Source organism: Gastrolobium bilobum, unplaced genomic scaffold, assembly GCF_033153095.1.
Source record: "Gastrolobium bilobum isolate Gb01-03AN ecotype WA unplaced genomic scaffold, APGP_CSIRO_Gbil_v1 utg12072, whole genome shotgun sequence".
NCBI classification, from domain to species: domain Eukaryota; kingdom Viridiplantae; phylum Streptophyta; class Magnoliopsida; order Fabales; family Fabaceae; genus Gastrolobium; species Gastrolobium bilobum.
The window spans coordinates 228986-250887 of record NW_026899161.1 but is presented as its reverse complement, the minus strand read 5'-3'; the positions used below and the strand labels follow the sequence as shown (position 1 = coordinate 250887).

Here is a 21902-nt window from a genome sequence, read left to right as displayed (position 1 = left end):
ATGGATTTACCCAAAAAAAAAAAAAAAAAAGTTGAAACATTATTTAGAATAGCTATCAATACATTGAAAATACCTCGAAAAAAAATAAAAAATCAATACATTGTAAATATTTTCAATGAACTCGGATCATGTAGGCCTGACTTCTATCCAAAACGTGACACTTGGATTAAAATTTTGTTTCTTTTTTCTTCTCCATACACATATAACAAAAAACACTCAATTTTAATTAGTTCGGAGGACCACTAAATGAATGATGTTCCAGATTTCCTAAAAATACTCTCCAATACATTAGCTTTTCTCCTGTGGGGTGTCAAAAAGTAGTACTATAGATTATTTATTTACTATTTACTAATAAGCAATTTAGTACACAAGTTAAAGAAACAAAAATAAAGAGTAATAAATATGTATTTATTAGTTAAAATCACAAAAATATTGAATACTTACTTTTTAATAATTAGACATATTTAATAAAAAGAAAAAATGCGTCTTTTCAAATAACACAATTGTGTCATTTTATAGACACGAAGAGATGAAATTTACATTTTTTTTTCTTTCTATAAAACTCACATATCTTTGTGTCTATAAAATAACATAGCTTATATCATTTAAAATGATAAATACTTTTTCATTGAGTTTATATTTCTTAATTAATGCCTTCATTTTAATTATTTAAGCAAAGTACCCATTGAGTTTATAGTGTTGATGAAATATGTACTCAGCGGTGTCATTAAAATAAAAAAATGTCTAATGAAGAATAAATGCATAAACTGGTGGCGTTATGCATAACTTAGAGAAGAATCCAATCCAAGTATTCACATCACAGTTATTTTATTCCCTTGGGTTGGTTATACGATGAAATGATACCATTAGATGAAAGGCATGTCCCTTTGCTCTTACTCTTTCTTCTTCTACCTTCAACTTTGAACTGATGCTCATCCCAGACACAGACCCAGATTCCTTCAAACTTTTCTCTTCGTAGTATAATAATGGGTATGTCAGAAACCGTTGATTTTGCTCGGAATTTCGCAGTTATGGTCAGAGTTCGTGGTCCTGTGAGTCTCTCTCTCTCTCTCTCTCTCTTCCCCTTTATGGACAAACCGGTTATTGTAATCACGGGTCACTCAGTTTTCAATTTCTGTTGTTTCCCCCTTACTTTCAGGACCCGAAAGGGATGAAGATGAGAAGACACGCTTTTCATCAATACCGGTTAGTAAAACCATCCGTAATCTAATTTTGTTTGTTTCTCAAAGTTTCGTTTTTGCATTTATGGATGTGGTTTTCTCCTACTGGGTATGTGTAGTTCTGGAGAAACAACTCTTTCAGCTTCAGGGTTGCTTGTGCCTGATACCCTTTATGACACTCAAGTAGCTAGGCATCACTTTGGTGATAACCGTGAAGGTAGGGTATTGGTTGTGACGGTTGCATCAATTGTTGAGCCTTTTCTATCCCCTCAACATAGAGAGAATATTCCTCAGGTTGGTACTCAGGGATTTATTAGTAAGTGTAGCTGGCTAACGTTCTTGGCTTTTATAATTATTAAAGGAGTTTTGTGTAAATGTGTTTTAAATTTGCTTTTTATTCTTTTCAGGGTAGGCCTGACTTGATTTCTGGTGTTCGGATTGATGTTATGACAGAGAAAACCAATGAAAAACCTAATCAAGGAACTCCTTGTTGGCTTGTGGCACAGCTTTTGTCATTTGTGGGCATTTTAATTCTTTTTACGTTGCTCTATGTTGTCTTCTTGGCAATTAATAATGTGGTGCACCTGATACTTTATAATTTTAATTGACTGATTCAGTTTTATAATATGTTCATCACTGTGAATGGCATATGTTTAGTTAATGAGACTCATTAAGGTACATGACTAGCTTAGTCTAATGTCATTTAATTCTTGACTTTGTTTCCGGATTGTAAATGAATTTCTCATGATTTCTTAAGTGTTTGATGCAGTCGTTCATTTCTTAGATTGTTGTGAACTTTCAGTTCATAGCATCATATGTTTTTGGACAAGAATCTAGTGTTAGGGCTCATACAGTGACCTCTGCAGTTAAATTTAATGGTTTGTTATTGACAGTTTGTAACATTTGTTTCTTGACAACCTGGGAATTTTTTGTTTGGTACTTGGTTTTAAATCATTATTTGTTGGTTCAATGCTAATCAGGTTTATGCATTATGCAGGTTGATATTCCTCCTTCAGCCCTTTGTCTCCAGTCGCTTATCGAAGCATCTTTGGGCTTGCCAGAGCATGAATGGGAGGTTGGTTGGTCTTTGGCATCTTACAATAATGATTCTCAACCTTCTAAGGATTCATTTCAAACTCAGGTTAGCCCTGTTTATTCTTCATAAATATACTTTCTCCTTTTGCTATAAACTAGTTTACTTTAAAAATTTGTACGTTCAGAGACATCCCTGTTCAATAACAACACAGGAAGTATGATCCAAATGCCCTAAAAAAAGTGTATTTCTGCATTCCTAGTTTTGATAATATGACTTGTATGTCACTTTGTATTATGTTTATCTAAATAAAATAGTTAAGCTCTGGAATTAAATCGTAGCATGTGTATGCCTGTCACTGCTGGAGGAAAACAGTCAACATAAACTCCTGGAAAGTTTTGCTCGTTGGTCTGCAAGCCTGATGGCACCATAATCTGAATTTTTATTCTAGGACATGAGATCAAAGAATGATAATCCTTCCATGACTTTAGGTATTTGCTGAAAACTTTTGAAACTTTTATCTGTAGTGGACTACAAAGATACCGCTAAGTTAAACTTAGAAATAGATTACAAGAATTCCACAATATCTCGAATTGTCTGGTAAAATCTATTTTCCTGCTATTTTTTATATGCTCAAAAGTTTTTTGCATGTAGCCTTGTAGTGGTAAGCTGAATTAAATTTGGTTTAGTGAAATAGTTTGCAGATTGTTTGTCAAAGATGAAAAGGGAAAACAAAAAGTGAACCTAGGTGGTATGTACTTTTGAACACAGTCGTTACTCAGGCCCTACCTTGTCATATTTCTTGCACACCTAATTTTTTTCTTTATTTTTCCTCCTTCATATCCCTTCTGAAGTGCTTGATAAATTATTTAAATTTATATTAATTGTAATGTGGATTATTATGACTAAGGAAAGGGTTTGAAAGCTATGCCTTGACAAATATGTTTAATAGACATAATATCTTTTAGGGGAATGTTAACTTGGATTAATCATGTAATCTCTACATTAGATTCATGGGTATTTTGGATTCACCTTTGTTAGAAATGTGTATTATTATGTAAATGTCTTGGTTCATTGTATCATGCAAATAGTAATTAGAAAAATTGTATCTTTGTATTTATTACATTTATTATATAATGAAATACACGGTTTCAGCGTATGCTTCTCTTCTCTTCTCCCTCTATGTCTCTCAACATGGTATCATAGCTTCTATGCCGAGCAGTTTAGTGGTCTCGTTTTTTCTAAATAAAAGTTGAATTAAAAGCACTAGGTAAAGTGCACTATGCGCTGTTCACACTTTAAGCAAAAATATTCTTGTGTGAGAAGGCGTGTTGTATGTTTATTCATGAGTCTTTACCTAATAGCTTAAGCATTTAAGATAGTTGGTTCTTGGTAATGTTAGTTGTTATTTAAGATATGTTTGTATATCTTTTATAAAATAATTATTGGTGCAACTGCAAATATCATTTTGTTCATGTATAAATGGATTTGCACTTACATCTAAAAAATTGGTTTCTATACACTTTTGGTCTTCTAATTATAACTCATTATCGTTTCATTCTTCTTCTTCTTGATGGTATAAATTGCCTTTTGGAATAACATCTCTGTGATCATGATGCATAATGTTAGAAAATTATAATATAAAATCATTAATGTGACCTTCACCTAACAACTTAAATTTTTAGGTTGAAATGGTTTTTTATATGATATCAGAGCCTCCGTGACCAAGTAATCACAAGTTCGATCCTCATTGCCCCTTATTCTATTAATAAATAAATATGTGGAGCACAGGTAGGTGAGCCTGTGTATTGTCCTGTCCACCTTTCAAGCATACTGGGCTCTTATCATATAAAATTATTAATGTGATTAACAGCTTAAGTTTTTAGGTTGAAATAATTCTTTATACATAAAACCAAACTCAATATTTTCTTATGGAGAATGCTAAATCTTCTGTAAAATATCAGGAAAAATTGGCTGTGGGAGGATTTGGCAGTGCAAGTCTTATGTGCAGATCACTGACTAGAATGGCCATTCTTAGTGTTCCTTTATCTTTCAAGGTATCTTTCTGCTTTTATTTATCTTATTTTTCTCCAGTCAGATTCCTTATGCAACCCGCTATAACATAATATATTGATTACTTGTGGAATGATTTTGTACTGATATTCTTTGTTAGTCCATTGAGATTCATGAGAATAACTGGTGGATGGTTGTAACACAGGACACCCCAGATAGTAAAGTATCTTCCATGAATAAAAGGGGTGATTTTCTTCTGGCAGTAGGGTCTCCTTTTGGAGTCCTGTCACCTACGCACTTCTTTAACAGGTATATTTTTTCGTTTGGCTAGAAGAAGAAAAAATAGAATAACAAAATCTGGTAGTTACTTCAAAAAGGGTTAAGCACTCTTCTTAGAGTAAACTTGCTTAAACACCCAGATATAGCATGTCCTTTGTCATTTTATGTCAAACTATTTCCATGAGCTGTTGGGATCTCCTTTGTGCTGAGTTGAGTTGTACAGGCAGCTATTTTGTCTCTAATACTGTGATGAAGTGGATGTCAATGTTTGATATTCTTGTACCATTCAATCCTTTGATTTTGTTGCTTGCTTGAATCAGTATAGCAGAAGGATGCATAGCAAACTGCTATCCCCCTCATTCATCTGATGGATCACTGCTGATGGCTGACATACGCAGTCTTCCTGGTGTGAGCCATTTCTCTGTTGCATAATCCATTGGTCATTTATGCAATTGGTTCTGGCTCTATTTTGACACTCTATCTGCCAGGAATGGAAGGCAGTCCAGTTTTCAGTAAGCATGCATGTCTTATTGGTGTCCTTATCAGACCATTGAGGCAGAAGACAAGTGGGGCAGAAATCCAGGTACCTCGAATGCATTCTCCTCTAGATCTAATTATCTAAAACCTTCTCAAATTTAACACGTCATGCAAAACTCTAGTCTTTGGTAACAGCTGGTGATCCCATGGGAAGCCATTGCGACTGCTTCTAGTGGCTTGCTGCAGAAGTGGCCTCAGAACACAGTGAAAGGGTTATATAATCAGGAGAGCAACCATTATACTGCGGGAAGGGGATCTTCTATTGAGACTGACAAATTAGATATACCCTCTAGGAATAAACATGAGAATTTAAATTTTGGTAGCTCCTCACCATTACCAATTGAGAAGGCAATGGCTTCTGTCTGTCTTGTTACTATTGGTGATGGAGTATGGGCTTCTGGTATTTTGCTAAACAGTCAAGGTCTCATACTTACAAATGCCCATCTCTTGGAACCGTGGAGATTTGGGAAAACACATGTAAGTGGTGGAGGATATGGAACCAACTCAGAAAAACTTACTTCGGTGTTGGAGGGAACCATGTCTCTTGGGAATAGAGTTGAGAGCTATCAAATTAGTCAAACTTTTCCGTCCAAGATGCCTATTCTTTATCCTTTCGCCGCTGATGAGCAGGGGCAATATAAGTTTAATACAACTTATGACAACCATAGAAACATACGAGTACGTCTTGATCATGTCAAACCTTGGGTTTGGTGTGATGCTAAAGTAGTTTATGTCTGTAAAGGACCATGGGATGTTGCCTTACTGCAACTTGAATCTGTTCCAGATAAGCTTTCGCCAATTGTAATGAATTTTTCCAGGCCATCGGCAGGATCAAAGGCATACGTCATTGGCCATGGATTATTTGGCCCCAAGTGTGGTATGTCCTTGATGGTCTAATTTTCTGTTACTTTCTTGGTTTGATGCCTTGTGGAATAGATTTTAAGGCTACTCATGATCACATATCTGCCAAGCTAAAGTTCCTTTAATCTTTTTTTTTTAATCCTCATGTTTATTTCATTTTCTTTTTGTTCGGAGTTCCTGCTTCAGCAGTTCCAACGATATTTATGGGCATGAAAATATAACAAAGTTGCTTCTTCAGTAATAGGGAACTGTAGTGCAAAATAAACGAGCTTATGTTAATGACTTGTCTGCTTGCCTCTGGTTGACATGAACTATTTTTCTGTATTTGTTTAGGATTTGCCAACAATCAAATTTTTTGCTCTTACAATGCTACTTGTTACCTATTACACATCACTAAGCATATTTGCCAAAGAATGCTTCAACCAACCAAGAAGCAAACCTATTTTCCGTATAAAACATAAAATTGATCTTCAATATGGAGAGGAAGCATATATTGTTTACCTATATACCTTTGTTCAGCATCAACATCATCTTTATCCTAAACTATTGGATTCTCTCATAAAAATAGTTGTTTTTTCCCACCGGCTCGCTACGCCTGACATTATCCTTCTCCTTTACCCTGGCTTGGGACAAGCTATGTTTACATATTTGTTAGAGAGATAAAACCATTCTTGATCCTCCACCTAATTGCTTAAGATTTTGAGATTATTGGCTTGACAAACTTATCTTACAAATATTGGTAATAACTTCATAAGGATTGAGATTTCCGAGTTCCTACTATTAATAAACCCATAAGTAAAGCTTAGATAAAGTAAGATCTATATAGCTTAATATCTAAGTTTGAGCACAACCCATGACCTGGGATTGAGATTGCAAATATGAAAATTACTATGGCACCCAAGGATTGAACGTATTTAGTTAACTAAAGTAGCAGCACCGTAAAACTAATGAGCCAAACAATTTTGATTTTGTAAGGTCTGACAGAACATTACAATCAACTCCATGATCAAAGTTAAACAAAAAAATACTTAGGTATTTTAAGCTTTAGGTTTATGCTTTCTTGCTTATGTTGTCTGTATGATGCTTACCTTTCAAAAACAAGGTTGAATGAGCTCATGTGTTTGAAACCCAAAGTGATAATTATATAAAAGGATATATTCCATTTATTCTTGACTTTTGTGGCTATGGCATATGTTATTATGTATGATAATTTGTTGCTGGGGTGATCAGTGTGACACATCATGTGTTATATCCATTTTTATTAAGAACTGATTCAATTACAGTGGGTTTTCCTTTTATTTCCTTGTTTAACATCTATTTTCTTTAGGATTCTTTCCATCTGTTTGCTCTGGTGTGGTAGCCAAAGTGGTTGAAGCAAAGACTCCTCAATCCTATCAGTCCATTGAACCTGAGCACATGCACACCCATGGGCTCTTCCCAGCAATGCTTGAAACAACAGCTTCTGTTCATCCTGGTGCTAGCGGTGGTGCTGTTATGGATTCTGACGGTTACATGATTGGCCTGGTTACAAGGTAATGCCACCAACTTTTGTTTTTGGTACAAAAGCCACTAACTTCATGTACAATATTATCAGCTCATCCCCTGCATCTACAAAAATTGTTACATTGTGTAATGTGTAGTACTGAACTGCAACATATGAGTTAGTTCAATTGGTTGACATTTGTCACACTGATTTCGTTGATACTGTAGTTTAGGATCAGGGTTTTGAAATCAGAATGTAAGTTGGGTGTGCGTTGGATTGCCTGCAATATGTTGTTCTTAGGCAGCCTATATCTGCAAATCAAAATTTGCCTTGTTCTTGTTTCCTTTGTGCTTTGAAGACAACAATGATCTTTTTGCATGTAATTCTTTAGCTTTGAGACTTACTGTCTCTACAGCATGAGACTGTCTTCTATTGTCCCTATTTACTCATAGGATAGGAGGTCAGTTTGCTCTGGCTGGTCCAATTTTATTTTCTTAATATTTAATTAGATAATGTTTTTGACACAGCAATGCAAGGCATGGTGGAGGAGCGGTAATACCTCATCTTAATTTTAGCATTCCATCTGCAGCTTTGGCACCCATCTTCATGTTCTCAAAAGGTGTGCTTTTAAAGTAATTGTTTACTTCCAAAATGAATATTATCTAGTTTGTTCCCACCTCACCTCTCCTTGGCTAACACTATAAGAGAACAATTAGTAACATATTTGAAATCAGAAATCTACAAAATCTGGTTATAAGAGTAGGCAAAAATACAATTTTTTTTTTTCTTTCTACTTTGTCACTTCATGGTAGGTTGGACATCTTATGATATGGTTCTTCCACTGCAGATATGCAGAATTTATCACTTTTAGGAATTCTAGACGAACCGAACGAATACCTTTCATCTGTATGGGCATTGATGCGACCATCATCTCCGAAGCTCCATCCTATGCCTGATCCATCTCAGTCTCTCGTAGACAATAATAGCAAAGAAGAGAAGGGTTCTCGGTTTGCTAAGTTTATTGCTGAAAGAAGTGGAGTGCTTTCTAAGGAAGTTATTCCTAGCAAGCTATGATCTCTGATAAAGTCACCAAGTTTACTTGAATGAGACTATGCGAAAGCATTTCCAGAATATAATGACTTCTTGTTGACGGGTGCATTTCCTTGTCATGTATGATTTTCTGACTGGCACCTTCTGTTCTGGATTCTTAGTTAAAAGAAAATCAAGGAAATAAATATTTATAAGTTTTGTAAATGATTATTCTTGTACTTTGTAGTAACCGGTGTAAAATTTTCAAACCATGCATGTCATTTTCACTTTTTCATTATAATTTTCCATAAAATTTTTATCTTCGTTTGGTTAAAAATAAATTAATAATTCTCGATTGATTTCATTTTATGATTGCTGATTTGATTTTGATTTAATAATTATAAAAATTATAATAAGAGATTATAAATATAATCTCTCTCTCTCTCTCTCTCTCTCTCTCTATATATATATATATATATATATATATATATATATATATATATATATATATATATATATATAAAAGAATAATTTGTACGCACATAACACTGGTTTCAGACTAAATTAATTACATTTTACATAAAAGGGTTTAAATTAGTGACAAATATTTTAGTTGTATTTAAGTAACCAAGTTTTTCTATTTACAAGACGGAGATAAAAATTTAGTCTGGAAATATTTCCTTTATCATGAGTTTGCCAGTTGCTTTGCGATGCGACTACCTTCTGTTGTTTGCTGGAGGCATTAATAAAAAATAAACCAACCTCTAACCTCAGGACATGGAAACTGGAAAGAGTTGGTAGGGATGATGATACCAACAATACAGTTTAGAGAAAGTAGCGGCAGCATAAAGAATGAGAAAGAGAGAGAGAGATCAACTCCGGGGAAATTGTTCAATTGTAACATGTCATTCTAACTATCACCCCTCTTTACCCCATTTTTTTTTGTTTTAAGAAACTAGTTGATAAGTATAATAAACAACCATCTCATGCCAATTTATTTATTTTTTTTTTGTTTTTTTTTTTTTTTTTGTTTTTTTGTATCTTATACTAATTTAATTCTACTAGAAAGAACCTCCGAGGGTAGCTCAGTTGGCAACTGAGCTCCCAAGGGTTTTTTACTTGAGCCAGGGATTTAAACCATGCCTCAAGCAAGTTCCAATCTTTGGGAGCTAGAGGATGTGTCTCCGTCCTTGAATGGGGAGATTAGTTTCATCCTTCTTCCGATAGCGAAGCTCAATGAGGGACTAGCCTACATGGCCGTATCCCAAGGGCAAGGTGTCCGGAAGAGATTGAATGGAGATACCTCCAGATTATACCAAAAAAAAACTCCACCACTAGAAAGTGGGACGGTGAGAATCAAATTCATTACTCTATGATTATGGAGATTCTGATATCTCTCCTAAAAGTTTAAACTTTTCAGTTGTTAATGGCTTTTATATATAACTTCTCCAACAAATTATTCCTTGTAGTTCAGTTTCTAGTGGGTTACTATGCTCTCAATGCTCGTGTTTTTATTCTCTCCTTATTTAAAGATTTTGTGAGGATTGATTCAAGGTTTCCACATGTAATGTAGCAACATCATCTTTTGTTGAGATGGCATCTGAAAGTTCCTTTCTTTTTGGCATTTATTCGAAGACAAAACTGTCCCTTCAGGTTTACATGAAGATGACTTGAGGTTTTCTTGATTTGACATTGCTCCAATCAGCACAAATGTTCTGAGACTCAGCATTACAAACTTTTTAATGGTTTTGTAGATTTATGATGCAAGTGTCATGAAGTATCTTGTACCTCTTGAATGTGCTTCATTTCATGCCTTCTACTTTTTGCTTTTCTGCATTAATCTAGGTAGGCAAACCAAGAGAAGAGATAAAACCACAGCCTCAAGTAATAATACCATCTGCAACTTACTCTGGTTGCATCATCAATATCGAGTCATGTCCAACAAAAATGATGAAGGTAAAGTAAACCAAGGGTTTGTATGCTGTAGTGTAATTTATAGCTCTATTATCCACCACCGCAATAATTTAAATGAACTTCTCCAATGTAGGATGCAGATCCAATCCAAGGTAATGATCCTTTGTTTCCTAAGTTAATAGATACAGTAGTCCTCTTTATTGTGCCCTAAAATTGTAAAAATTGAGGGGTGAGGAAACTGTGCAACATTCTGCAACATCATAATTAATGTGTATGGTAGCAGGCAGAATACACTTCAGGTGTGTGGAGGATATTCATCATTGCTTAGATAATCCTTACGAAATGCTGTTTTTTTTTTTTTGCTGTATACAAATATGTGTATTATCGTTAGAATTCAAGTGTGATAAAGTTTCACATGAAGAATTTTTAAAAGAAGGATGATGTGGCTAAAAAATAAATTGATGTTATGTTTTTATTAGAGAACATCACCACAAGTACATAAGAAACTTTATTTAAGTTCTTTCCATAAAATTATACTGTTAATTTGTGTATAAGGTTTTTTTTTTTGGCTACATTGAGAAATTAAACATACAACCTATTACATAACTATCTACATTCCTTTCTACTGGGCTAACTCTAATGGCTTAATTTGTGTATAAGGTGACTCAATGATCATTCAAGTTAAAATATTTTGAAAATACAAGCAGCATGTACTACCAATTCTAAAAACATTACTTTGTGGACTATTAAACTGCTAAGTGGTGCCAGTACCTTTTATGACTTCTCGTATATACTTTTAGCCCATCTAAGGACTGTCTACTATCATCTGATGCGTAAGTTATTGAAACTTAGGCTGTCTGGTTCATTGACATTGATATTGCGTTTTTATTTTTCAGCTTACGTCGGGTTCATTGACATTTTTGTTAGCATTTCTACCTTGATAGTTTAGACCGCAGCCTCTAACCTTTGTGTTTATGATTCAATTTCAATGTTCAATCCTGAAGTGCTGGCTATTAGATTGTTTTTGGTACAATGAATAAAGATGTTGAAAATATTTCTAACTTGGTTTTCTTAATACGATTAACTATACAGTAAATTGATTTGATTAATAATTTATATATTTAATAAATATTTTTTAACATTTTTGTTCTATTCGAGAGGATCACGATGTTCAACCGGTGGTTGGTAATTATATTTTGGATCAATACTCTTGTGGGGGTCTATAGGAGAGACATCGCAAGGGATAACAAATCATTGTGCACAATATAATAATAGTGTATAGCTGAAGGCGTAGGAAGTGTGCACACTGATAACTAAGAGAGTATAGAGTTTAATGTGCCTACTTGATAGATTTAACCTCTTATTTGTAGATGGTTATTAAATGTAAAATTTTGGACTTTTAAAAATATTGGAGGTTAAGTATTTGGTCTACTAAAGATATAAGCAAGATTGATATTTTATGATTTTTTTTCTTATTTTTAATTATCTTTTAGGGACCATTAGAGTATAGTCCATAAGCTGGGTCAATAACAATTCTCATTCAAATTTGTGATAAATTATAGATAATTATTGATTAAATGCGCTAACTGTTTTGCAAATTCTCTAATTTGTTTTTCAAATTGAAATATACTAGAGTTTTAAATTTTGGGTGAGTTGTGCCTGCAAATTCTATTAACCTTGAAAATGAGCATACCCACGAGATATTAAAAAAATAGTAAAAGTGAATAATTAACAGTAATTTTGAGGCTTTTTAACTGTATTACAGTCTTTTAAAAAAATTTGTTTAATTTGTTGTGAAATAATTATTCATATTAGTACAATTAATCTCTCATATTGAGGATAAATCCTACTCACGTTAATTATGTGAGAATTAGTGCTAGCTTAAAAGTCCTGCACGACAAACGTACAAGTAACAAGATTCATCAAGTCTCACATTACAAACGTATGCCACTAGTCTCATATTGCTCTTATGCGGGACTTACGTATATATAAGTCTGAAAACCACACAAACCACTTCATTTTCGTCTCCTTTCATTTCTTTCTCTAAGTCATACAAGAGAGTAATATGAGACTAGTCTCGAACATTTGCTGTGCGGAATTTTCACATTAACGCAAAAATCTCGTATAGTTGACGTACAAGACTTGTCCTGTAAAATCAACTGGTAAAATTGATCGCATTAGTCTTTAATATTTGTTTAAAAGATAAATTAAATAGAAATATTTTATATAGAAATTAAATATCATATTACAGTTAAAAACCCGCTATTTTGACAATAAATAATGGAGATAGGGTACAATAAGAAAATTGAACACGATTTATTTCAACCTTATTTCATGGTTAAAAATGGCTCTGAAAATTGTCAGGAGACAATTCCTTAAATTGTAATCCATGGAGTTGCTGATTATGGGTGCGTCTTATTTAATACTATATGGAAAAAATAAAATTAAACTTACAATTGACCAATGCTCCACATAAGTGTCTATATGCATGCCCCTATGCAGTTATGAACATTTTTTTTTGGAAACATAGTTATGACCATTTTCGGTGCAAGTAGCATTACTTTCTTTAAAATAGTAAACACAACAACAAGTGCTCTCTGTAACCCGTGGCATGAATAATATGCAAACAAAAATAAAATAAAAAATGAATGTCATTTACCTTCTGAAGGGCACTTACATTCTGGTGCCATTGGCAATCTTGTTTGACATTAATTACTACCCACTAGCTTCTTTAGTCATTCATACAAGAAACTTATGATGGATACTCAAAGAACATTTCAACAAATACAATGCATTAAACTGGAGTTGAAACGTGGTCTCTAGATTGAAAGTTGAAGTATATCAAAACTTTTTGCGAAAATTATTGTTCAAATGATAATGAGCCACATTATTAATATTGTTTTAGAAAATGCAGCAAAAAGCCAAAAAAGAAAAGAGCAATTGTAAAAATTAATTGACAGTGAATAATTTTCTTTAAATTTATTTTTTAAAAGAATAATACTGATGATGTACCAATGCTAACTTAGAAGTTATAATGCCCTATCATTTGGGCAAGTTTATATATATATATATAAATTTTTGGACATTGATCATTACTCTTTAAATCATATCCCTTCAAGATATTAGAGAAGCTATGCTAATAAATTGAACTAGTATGCAAAAGAAACATAGAAACTTCCAAAGGTCATGTAGTTAAGCAAGATTTATGATGATTTCAGGTGAAAATATTGTCATAGATATAACTCATTCCAGCAATCTTAGCATATATAGATATATACAGGAAAAGAATGACAGAAGAGAGAGAGCTTCCTCAGAGATCAATAACATCAATTTGAGTATGAAGGATGCATGGGAGACTTTATTTCAGTCATTTCCTGCTTGGCATGTCCACCAAATTAAGACTTTTGTCCTTGTTATTGATATATTATGATTGCCTCAATGCTTGTGGTTGTCCATCTCATCCATGAAATCCTTCTCCATGATATTCAGATGCATTTTTGCGACGCCTCTCGTTATGTCCAGCTAAACGCCTTCTGCAACTCCTTTTTGAGTCATCAAATTCTGATAACTCATGGAACCTGGGAAACAAAATTCCAAAACAAAGTGAAATAGTTGTCATGGGAAATTTTCTAGCTAGAAACTGAATTTTGTTCCTATGAAAACATTATATTTTTCTTGTTTGATTTAGTTTATACAAGGACAGGTTCAGAGGTGCAAGCTGATTTGGTTTATACAAAAGACGGGTTTGAATCTACCTTTCACCTGAAGAGAGAAAGAATAGGTGAGTTAGATACGGAGCTATTTATGAACCTTCTCCCAAGAACTGGAATTTTAGGTTGACATGGTATAGTTTAAGATTCAAAAAAGAAAAGAAAGAAAGAAATGATGTTTCTTGTGTGTTGTGGTTGTGACATTACCTTAAATCATGCATCAAAATTAGTGATAATCGGATGTTCTGAAATCATCCTAATTTGCCATCTCCATGGAGGATCCGCATATTTAAAAAAAAAAATAGACAAATAAAACCAAATTACACTTTTTGTATTGTTGATTTCACGGATTAAAATCATGACTCCAAAACTAAGTGATCACTGAAGTGGAAATTCTATTCATACTTGGCATATTATTAAATGCCCTATGATCTTTGAAGGCATATCAACGTCCCTGTCTTTGTACAAAAAATTGGTCATCTACGAATACATCTTGCCTTAGTGGAGAATGTTGGGGCTAATAGGATTGAATTGAGTACATTCCATCAATGATTTTTAAAAATGCACTTTACTACATAATCAGGGTATATTGACAAAAATCCTATGCCTAAGATTTTTCTATCTGGGCAGTTGATAAATGTTGGAATATAATTAGTCACTACTAATATAATAGAAGTAGAATATTTTAGTACTCTAGCTAGCTAACTTTGCTTGCTAAGAGTCAAAATCCGAAAGTAACAATGAAACTTTTTTTAAACACGATACAAGTTTAGACACATCTCAAGCACAAACCAAAGAGTTGTGTCTAGCTAGGGCTGATTGAGACGAGCAAAGTATCCATAACACAATTCTAATCAAACCTCTTCCCTCTGCCATTTCATATCAAAGATTAAAGTTCCAATAAAAAAAAAGTGCAAATACAATAGTTAGATTCACAAAAAATAAAATAAAATTTATGTTTGTTTAAAATAGATTAGGGTTTCTCAACCTGCTACATTGCTGGCAAAACCTTTGCTGCTGCTCTGCGATGAGTACTGCAGTAGCCTTGGCATGATACTCACATACCTTGTGCCGCTTGTGGTACTGCTTAGCATCGCTTAGATCAGCATTACAATTATCCACTTGACAAGAAGGTGGCACTGAACAACCAGCTTTAGACCCTTTCTTGCTGTAAAGATCAGTAACCACCCTCTTCTTCCTTCTATCTTCTCCAAAACCCGTTTCACTTACCTCTTCCTCCTCCTCTTCTTCATACTCATCCTCCACCTTGTAATTCAAGGTCCCCTTTCCCTCAGCCCAGCTTTCATCCATAAGTAAGGGAAATCTGAAGAGAAAGAGAGATCAACGATCCAGATGAAGGTTATGGAGAGAAGTCAAGGAGAAGAAGACCATAAAACCTTGATATAAATAGAAAAACCAAAAACCAGAAGGTAAATAGAATGAGAGAAAATGGGTGTGGACCACAAAAGGGTCTTTCTTCATTTATTGGGTGTCAACTTGATGGCAACAGTGAAAGGTATCAAAATAAAGACCACTGGCTAGCCAAAGTTTATGGACAGTACAAGAAGACTGTTAAAATTAAAACCCTTATTCTTACTATATATGCTTCCCTTGGATTTTTGTTCGACAATAATTTTATATAGATATTGATAGTTTTGAGAGTGGAATGCACTGATTCCTTTTAATTTGGTAAAAAAAATGTTTTCCATTTTCAGTTTCCCTCAACCATCCCAACATCGTCCATTTGAAAGTTCTTTACTTTCCTTTCATGGCAGCTTGTAATTTAATACCGTCAACATTCAAGAAAGCATAAACTTTAAAAAAAAAAGGTTAGAAAGAAAGATAAGAAAAGATTTCTTAATTTAATCAGGTTATTGATGAGATATCTGACAAATAATTAACTAAGTAATAATATATTACTGGGTTTAATTTTTATATTATAAGAGATAAATTTATTTTCTACGTATGTATAAAAATATATGAGATCATGTAAAAAAAAAGAAAAAGAAAATCTCATACATCTATATATATATATGTGTAGAAGATAATTTTATTTTTTAAAACATCAGAAAATTAATCCCTATATTATGAGTTGAAGACTTTGTAACTTTGCTTTTATGGCGGCTGTTGCTGTCAATTTTTGGCGAATTTTTTTTTGAAAAAAATTGGTTTCCACTATATTGTCTAGTTAATCACGTTTTATTGTTTTTGGTACAAATTATCCAATCACGTTAAAGACATAAAACCCAACACGTAAGTAAAGTAAGAAAAAAAAAACACTGATATCAATGCATGGTTTAAGTATCTTGTCTCGTGCGTGGACAAAAAAATTTATGTCATGTAGCTACAAAGCAATGGTAATTATTAGAAAGCAACAGAAGTCTGTGCTCAAACTTTTAAAGAAAGAAAGTGGAGCCTCTCTCTCTCTCTCTCTCTCTGAAATTTTCTCTCTAATTCCTTGAACTGGAAGTCCTTTTCGTCGAGAGGTTGAAGGGGGTGTGGGGGACGATTCGTTCCTCAACCAATTTGAAAGCGTGCATCTCCATTATTGCAAAGGAAAGGAGAAGCTACGGTGAATTGATTTAACAAGTTTTGGCCTATATGACTAGGTACAATTGTGTTTAGATCTTTTGGTTATTTGCTTCCACTTTGTATTTTGGTGCAGTGCAACAAATTATGGCCAGCTAGCTTCATACTCACCTGGGTACCGTCCTTATTGCTTCCATTATCTGCTAGGACCACTTTTTTATTTATTTATATTGGTCCCCAGTTGTACTACGAAGTGACACTGTGTTTGAACCTGGGTTAATTTTTTTTGGGTACAACTTGAAGTATATTCTTGTTCAATCTTCTCCGGTTATCTTGTTTTCGAAAAACGGTCGAAGACTAAGACTAATTTCTCTTTGAACTGCTAAAGAGTTTTTAAAAATTTGCTTGAGACAGACTTTGAATTCCTGATCCAAACAAATTCTTAAAAACTCAATTGTCAGCTAAAGTACCCTTAGAGATGGAAGATGGGTTAATTTTGTTTGTTTTGTAGAATATTTAACGCCAACTTAACCTGGTGTTTGAATTTTCAAAGTGCATCATATAGTGGAGTTAGTTTACTATGCATTCAACGACCAAGTTGTGGATTACTTAATGGGTTCGCTTCTTATACTGCGATAACATATCAGAAATTTTGCAGCAAATATGTTTATATTAGAATTTATATATGGATTCTAATATTAAAAAAAAAAAAATCAGAATCCGCATAACTATAAAAATTTTTATCTATAGTAACATAAGAAGGATTAAAGCCTTACTTAATTGGTAATTTTAAATTTGAGTCCCCAAAAATATAATTATATTAAGAGTAAATACTTTTTTTGGTCCTCAGCAAATTTAACGATGCCCGCTTTAATCCCTAACAAATAAAAAGGCCTATCGTGGTTCCTAAGAAATTCAAAATGGACTTATTTTAGTTCTTTTAGAGACTAATATGGATTTTTTTTAATTTGTGAGAGACCACAATTTTAACTAAATGAGTCCATTTTGTATTTCGTAGGAACCACAATGAGATTTTTTATTTGCTAAGAACTAAAGCGTGCATCGTAAAATTTGCTGACGACAAAAAAAATGTATTTACTCTTATATTAAAATTTGATAAACAAATATTTTGTCGCTTATATGATTTTATCCGCCTTGAATTAAATTAGACTGACTACCGACTCAAACATAAAAGTCTATATAGTGTATAGACCCTAGTTCTGATTGAACTGATGGCAGAGATATAGAAACAGTACAAGAAGCTTTTCAGTGGCCGTGCAAAGCCTCTGAAATAGTTTTATACCCACTGTTTCAAAAGCGGCCAAGGTTACTTCTTGTTTGTTTTCTTTGGTGAGATGGCCAAGGTTACTTCAATTCAGATGCTTCTCAAACATTCTAATGTTTTATTCTTAAATTTAATCATGCGTGTATTAGTTAAATAATTTTAAATTTTTAAAATGTGTATCAAGTTAATGAACTAAAGTGAGATATAAGAAAAGCTTATCAGTTCAAGAATTAAGGGATGTATTGGATTGAGATTTCAAATGATTTTAATGGATTAATTTTGGATATAAAAATCTATTAGTATTCAATTATAATTTTAAAAGATTGAAAAAAAATCACATGATATTCGATTAGGATTTTAAAAAATTATTTTAAAGTTCGTCCAAATACGTTATATTCAATCATGATTTTAAATAAAGAAAAAAAAAATTGTGTTATTAAAAAATCTGACGATATTAATAGATTTTCTATTGGTGTGGATTTCGTGAGATTTTTTAGTAAGAAATATAAATAGGATGCTTCTCTTACAATCTCACCTTATCCCCTAGGATTTTTTGAGATCTCTCTATTGTAGTGTCTTCTTTTTTTCTTTGGCGGGTTGACTCGTTCGAAACCTGGTTCCGTCATGGAAACTTTGTCAAAGTTCAAGAAAAAAATATTTTTGAGCGATTTTTATCACAAAATAATTCAGAAATAATAAACTAACAAATTTCTAATATAATCCATATCAAAGACAATAGATTTTTGAGACTTTTTTTGAGAGGTTTTGGAAGTTTAAAATATAATTTTTCAAGTTATAGGTCATGATTTTTCTTGGCACAAAAATGTGTGATTTTTGTATTAAAAACAACATAAAAAGTGAAAAAGCAACAAGGGATCAAAAACCCTCAAACTGATTTTCGTTTTATATCAATATAACAATATCAATTTAAAGAAAGTAACAATACATTCATGAACGAAATTCTTTCGTTATAGGAAACGATTTCAAACAGTTTTTGTGTCAATAGATAACAAAAAACTTGTTTTTCAAAAGCCTCAAAGCAATTTAAGGTTTCAATGTATCGATTAAAAATAATTTAAGAAATTTTCTAAACTTTTATTTGATAAAACCTTGAAATTCATATTTGAAATTTTCTTAGAATATTCAATGAAAATATGTACATGATATACGGTTAAAAAACTCTCATCACGTAGACCAAAAATCCCAAGGTTTCCAAGATCCATTGCAAAAAAATTCAAACAAAATTTTATCATGATCTTTAGGTTCTATATGCAAATTTAGAATTATTTTAATAAATAAAAAAATTGGATCTTATAATCATATATGCATAGCTCTTATACCAAATGAAGAAGATAATTTTTAACCCGTTGGTCAAACCAAGAGCAGGAATGAGAAGATGCTAATGCGTGGAGGACTAGTATAACTTTAGATATATGGAGAGTTGTTTCTTAGTAATTTTTAATGTTTCTTAAAAATTATATTATGTTTTACTGATTGAGAAAATTATATTAGGTTTTACTTTTTTTTATTAATATCATTGTGTTTCTTTGTTATTTTTTTATTGACTCTTGTAATTTTGAATGTTTGTTAAAAATTTATATGATTTTTAAAATATTATAAATCCATATTATCCTTTCAAATGTTATAAATTCTATTAAAATATTTTAAAATACAATCTTATGAAATTTTGTTTGTAAATTTTTTTAGAAAAGTCTTTAAAATTCCTCCAATTCTAAATAGTCTTTTAAAATCTATAAAAAAAATTATCTCAAAAAAATATTTTAAAATTCTAATCCAATACATCCCCTTACATTGTGAGTGAAAAATAATATTAAGGACTAGATTACATATTTACTATGAGTATTACCACACACAAAAAAACCCTTGCGTGAATTTTGTATCTACTTTATTGATTTGTACACAGTTAAATTGTTCATTCAGCATTTAAACCAGTAAAGTAACACACTATTTTTGTATTTATATTAAGTCAATTCGCGGTCCAAAGTTTTATAAATATGATTTTCAGTAAACTAAAATATCAATGTCGACAAATCTATATTATTTTTTATAAATTAATTTAATGAAATTTTAGTAATTAACATATATTAAAAGAAACTTTTTAATACGCAAATATATACTTTCTAAACTAAAATAGTGCATAAAAATCATCGTGAGAAAATTTACACTTTTCATCCTTTTAGTTAACTATGATCCTTATTTTTGTCCCACAACAATATTGTTTTATTTTAATCTCAATTTGTTTTAATTTTATCGTATTCATCTCTAAACCACTAATCCTTAACAAATAAAATAAAATAAAATTATTTGACATTGCGAATCATATACATGTATTGATGCACATAGGATAGGATATGGGGTAAGATCTTTTGATATCATTATCAAATTTCAAATTTGACATCTTATCTGATAGCCGTTAGATAAAAAAAGGTCAATGGTGTCACATACTTATACATATGAAGTAGGATCCTGGTGTCATATTTCAAATTTGACACCTCATCTGATAGCCGCTAGATCAAAAAAGATCAATGGTGTCACATGCTTATAAATCAGAGTCGTTAATCTTTTTTTATCTAATGACTATTAGATAAGGTGTCAAATTTTAAATTTGACACTGGTATCAAAGAATCCTACCTCTATATAAATAAATTGATTAAGTTGGATTGAGATATAAATAAAGGGTTTTATAAGAGTTATGTTGTAGGAAAAGTGATTGTGTTATGTTATAGAGATTCGTTTTGCGTGCCGAAGTTTTCTTTTTTTTTTTTTTGCTGCGGGCCCCACAAAATGTTGTGTGTGTAGGAAAATTTTTGTGGTCATGTTAAATGATAGATGATAAACCCATAAATAAATTGAATAGATGATAGATTATTTGATCCCGTTGCTACCATGACATAACAGAGTAATTCATGTGACAACATATGATTGCGTTCAAAATGACGATATTTAGCCGAATCAAATTCTCTAATGATTTGAATTCGTTCATATCAACGAAGATAAGTGCACCAAGAACCATTCGATTAGAGATAATATTGTGTCTCTTTTGCTGTTTTGCTGTATCATCAATGGAATTGACAGAGAATATGTTCGTCACCAAAGATAATGTGGATCCAAAAGCTAAAGGAAAATACATTCATCACATGTGAGGCCACGCTAAAACCGCATGGTTTCCCTCTATTTGCATCAGCATCTAAAATCTAAAGATTGAAAACTAAAAGTTTATAGAATCTTACCCCTACCTAGTTAGACATAAATTTAAAGTTTATTGTCTTTTCTAGTCTATTATAAATTTTAAAATTTTCTATTTATTATGTGGTTCTGATTTATTTTGCTTTTCTCTTGTTTTTTTTCTTTCTTCAAGTTTCTTGATTGACTTGAGCTCAAAACTGCTGTTAAAAAAAAAAGCCGACCCAGTTCAAGATCCACTCCGTGAGTGTCTGGGGAAGGAAAATTTGTGTCAAGCCTCACTCCTGCTTTACAGGGGGCCGAGTCGAACCCCTGACCTGGAACACCACGGTAAACAAGCTTACCGCTGAGCGAGGCTGGCCCTTCAAATGTCCTTACACAATCACCTTTACACTAATTATTCTACCTAAATCTTTATTACATTTTAAAGTGGATCATATATTCAGTGCTTCGGACAACTACTGATATCTAAAAATAATACAGAATTGTTGTTTTTGATAGAATTATTACTTAGCCTATATAATGCTTACATTTTTCATTTCATCGGTGAGAATGAGTACATATCCTGGTTGGTCATTGTTTTCCTTAATTCCACGTTATTTATGAGTTTTGAGTATGTTACTTTTAGAATATCAGTTTTTAAGTGTCATGATTAGACATCAATTAGCCACTCCAATAAATTACAAATTTCTCCATTCAAACTTCTCCCCACCTTATCCCATATTATTGTTGTTGAGTGGGGGGCTTTAGGGTACGGGAAAGCTCTAGTGCTTTTGCATTAAGTTTATCATAATTGATTTTTACAAAAGTTGGTCTCGACAGATATAGGAAAAAAAAAAGTTAG

The 21902-nt window shown here is 32.4% G+C and overlaps 2 protein-coding genes across 3 annotated transcripts; one reads left to right on the top strand and one right to left on the bottom strand.

The window, feature by feature from the left end:
* Positions 1-799: 799 nt before the first annotated feature.
* On the top strand, positions 800-8717 carry LOC133287872 (glyoxysomal processing protease, glyoxysomal). 2 transcript variants are annotated; one of them, XM_061485555.1, is made up of 13 exons: positions 800-1052; positions 1160-1206; positions 1301-1475; positions 1589-1699; positions 2179-2322; positions 4179-4271; positions 4433-4536; positions 4827-4912; positions 4995-5089; positions 5179-5920; positions 7232-7436; positions 7915-8006; positions 8235-8717. In XM_061485555.1, exons 1-13 carry the CDS (start codon positions 987-989, stop codon positions 8459-8461), a joined length of 2187 nt encoding a protein of 728 aa, XP_061341539.1. In that variant the 5' UTR covers positions 800-986; the 3' UTR covers positions 8462-8717. The 2 variants fall into 2 exon arrangements, with proteins under 2 accessions (XP_061341539.1, XP_061341540.1); XM_061485556.1 differs by lacking the exons at positions 800-1052; positions 1160-1206; positions 1301-1475; positions 1589-1699 and adding an exon at positions 1786-2059.
* A 4721-nt stretch (positions 8718-13438) lies between these two features.
* On the bottom strand, positions 13439-15454 carry LOC133287887 (squamosa promoter-binding protein 1-like). Its single transcript, XM_061485576.1, has 2 exons — positions 15029-15454; positions 13439-13908 (listed from the first exon to the last, which is right to left on the bottom strand). The coding sequence occupies exons 1-2, from the start codon at positions 15349-15351 to the stop codon at positions 13788-13790; spliced, it is 444 nt and encodes a 147-aa protein (XP_061341560.1). The 5' UTR covers positions 15352-15454; the 3' UTR covers positions 13439-13787.
* Positions 15455-21902: the final 6448 nt, after the last annotated feature.

What these genes read in the sequence shown, in the direction of transcription:
- LOC133287872 (XM_061485555.1), top strand. Translation starts at nt 987, where the DNA reads ATGGGTATGTCAGAAACCGTTGATTTTGCTCGGAATTTCGCAGTTATG. An exon ending in ATAGAGAGAATATTCCTCAG is followed by an intron (nt 1,476 to 1,588) that starts GTTGGTACTCAG and finishes TATTCTTTTCAG; the next exon opens with GGTAGGCCTGACTTGATTTC. An exon ending in AGGATTCATTTCAAACTCAG is followed by an intron (nt 2,323 to 4,178) that starts GTTAGCCCTGTT and finishes GTAAAATATCAG; the next exon opens with GAAAAATTGGCTGTGGGAGG.
- LOC133287887 (XM_061485576.1), bottom strand. Translation starts at nt 15,351, where the DNA reads ATGGATGAAAGCTGGGCTGAGGGAAAGGGGACCTTGAATTACAAGGTG. An exon ending in TTTTGCCAGCAATGTAGCAG is followed by an intron (nt 13,909 to 15,028) that starts GTTGAGAAACCC and finishes TTTGTTTCCCAG; the next exon opens with GTTCCATGAGTTATCAGAAT.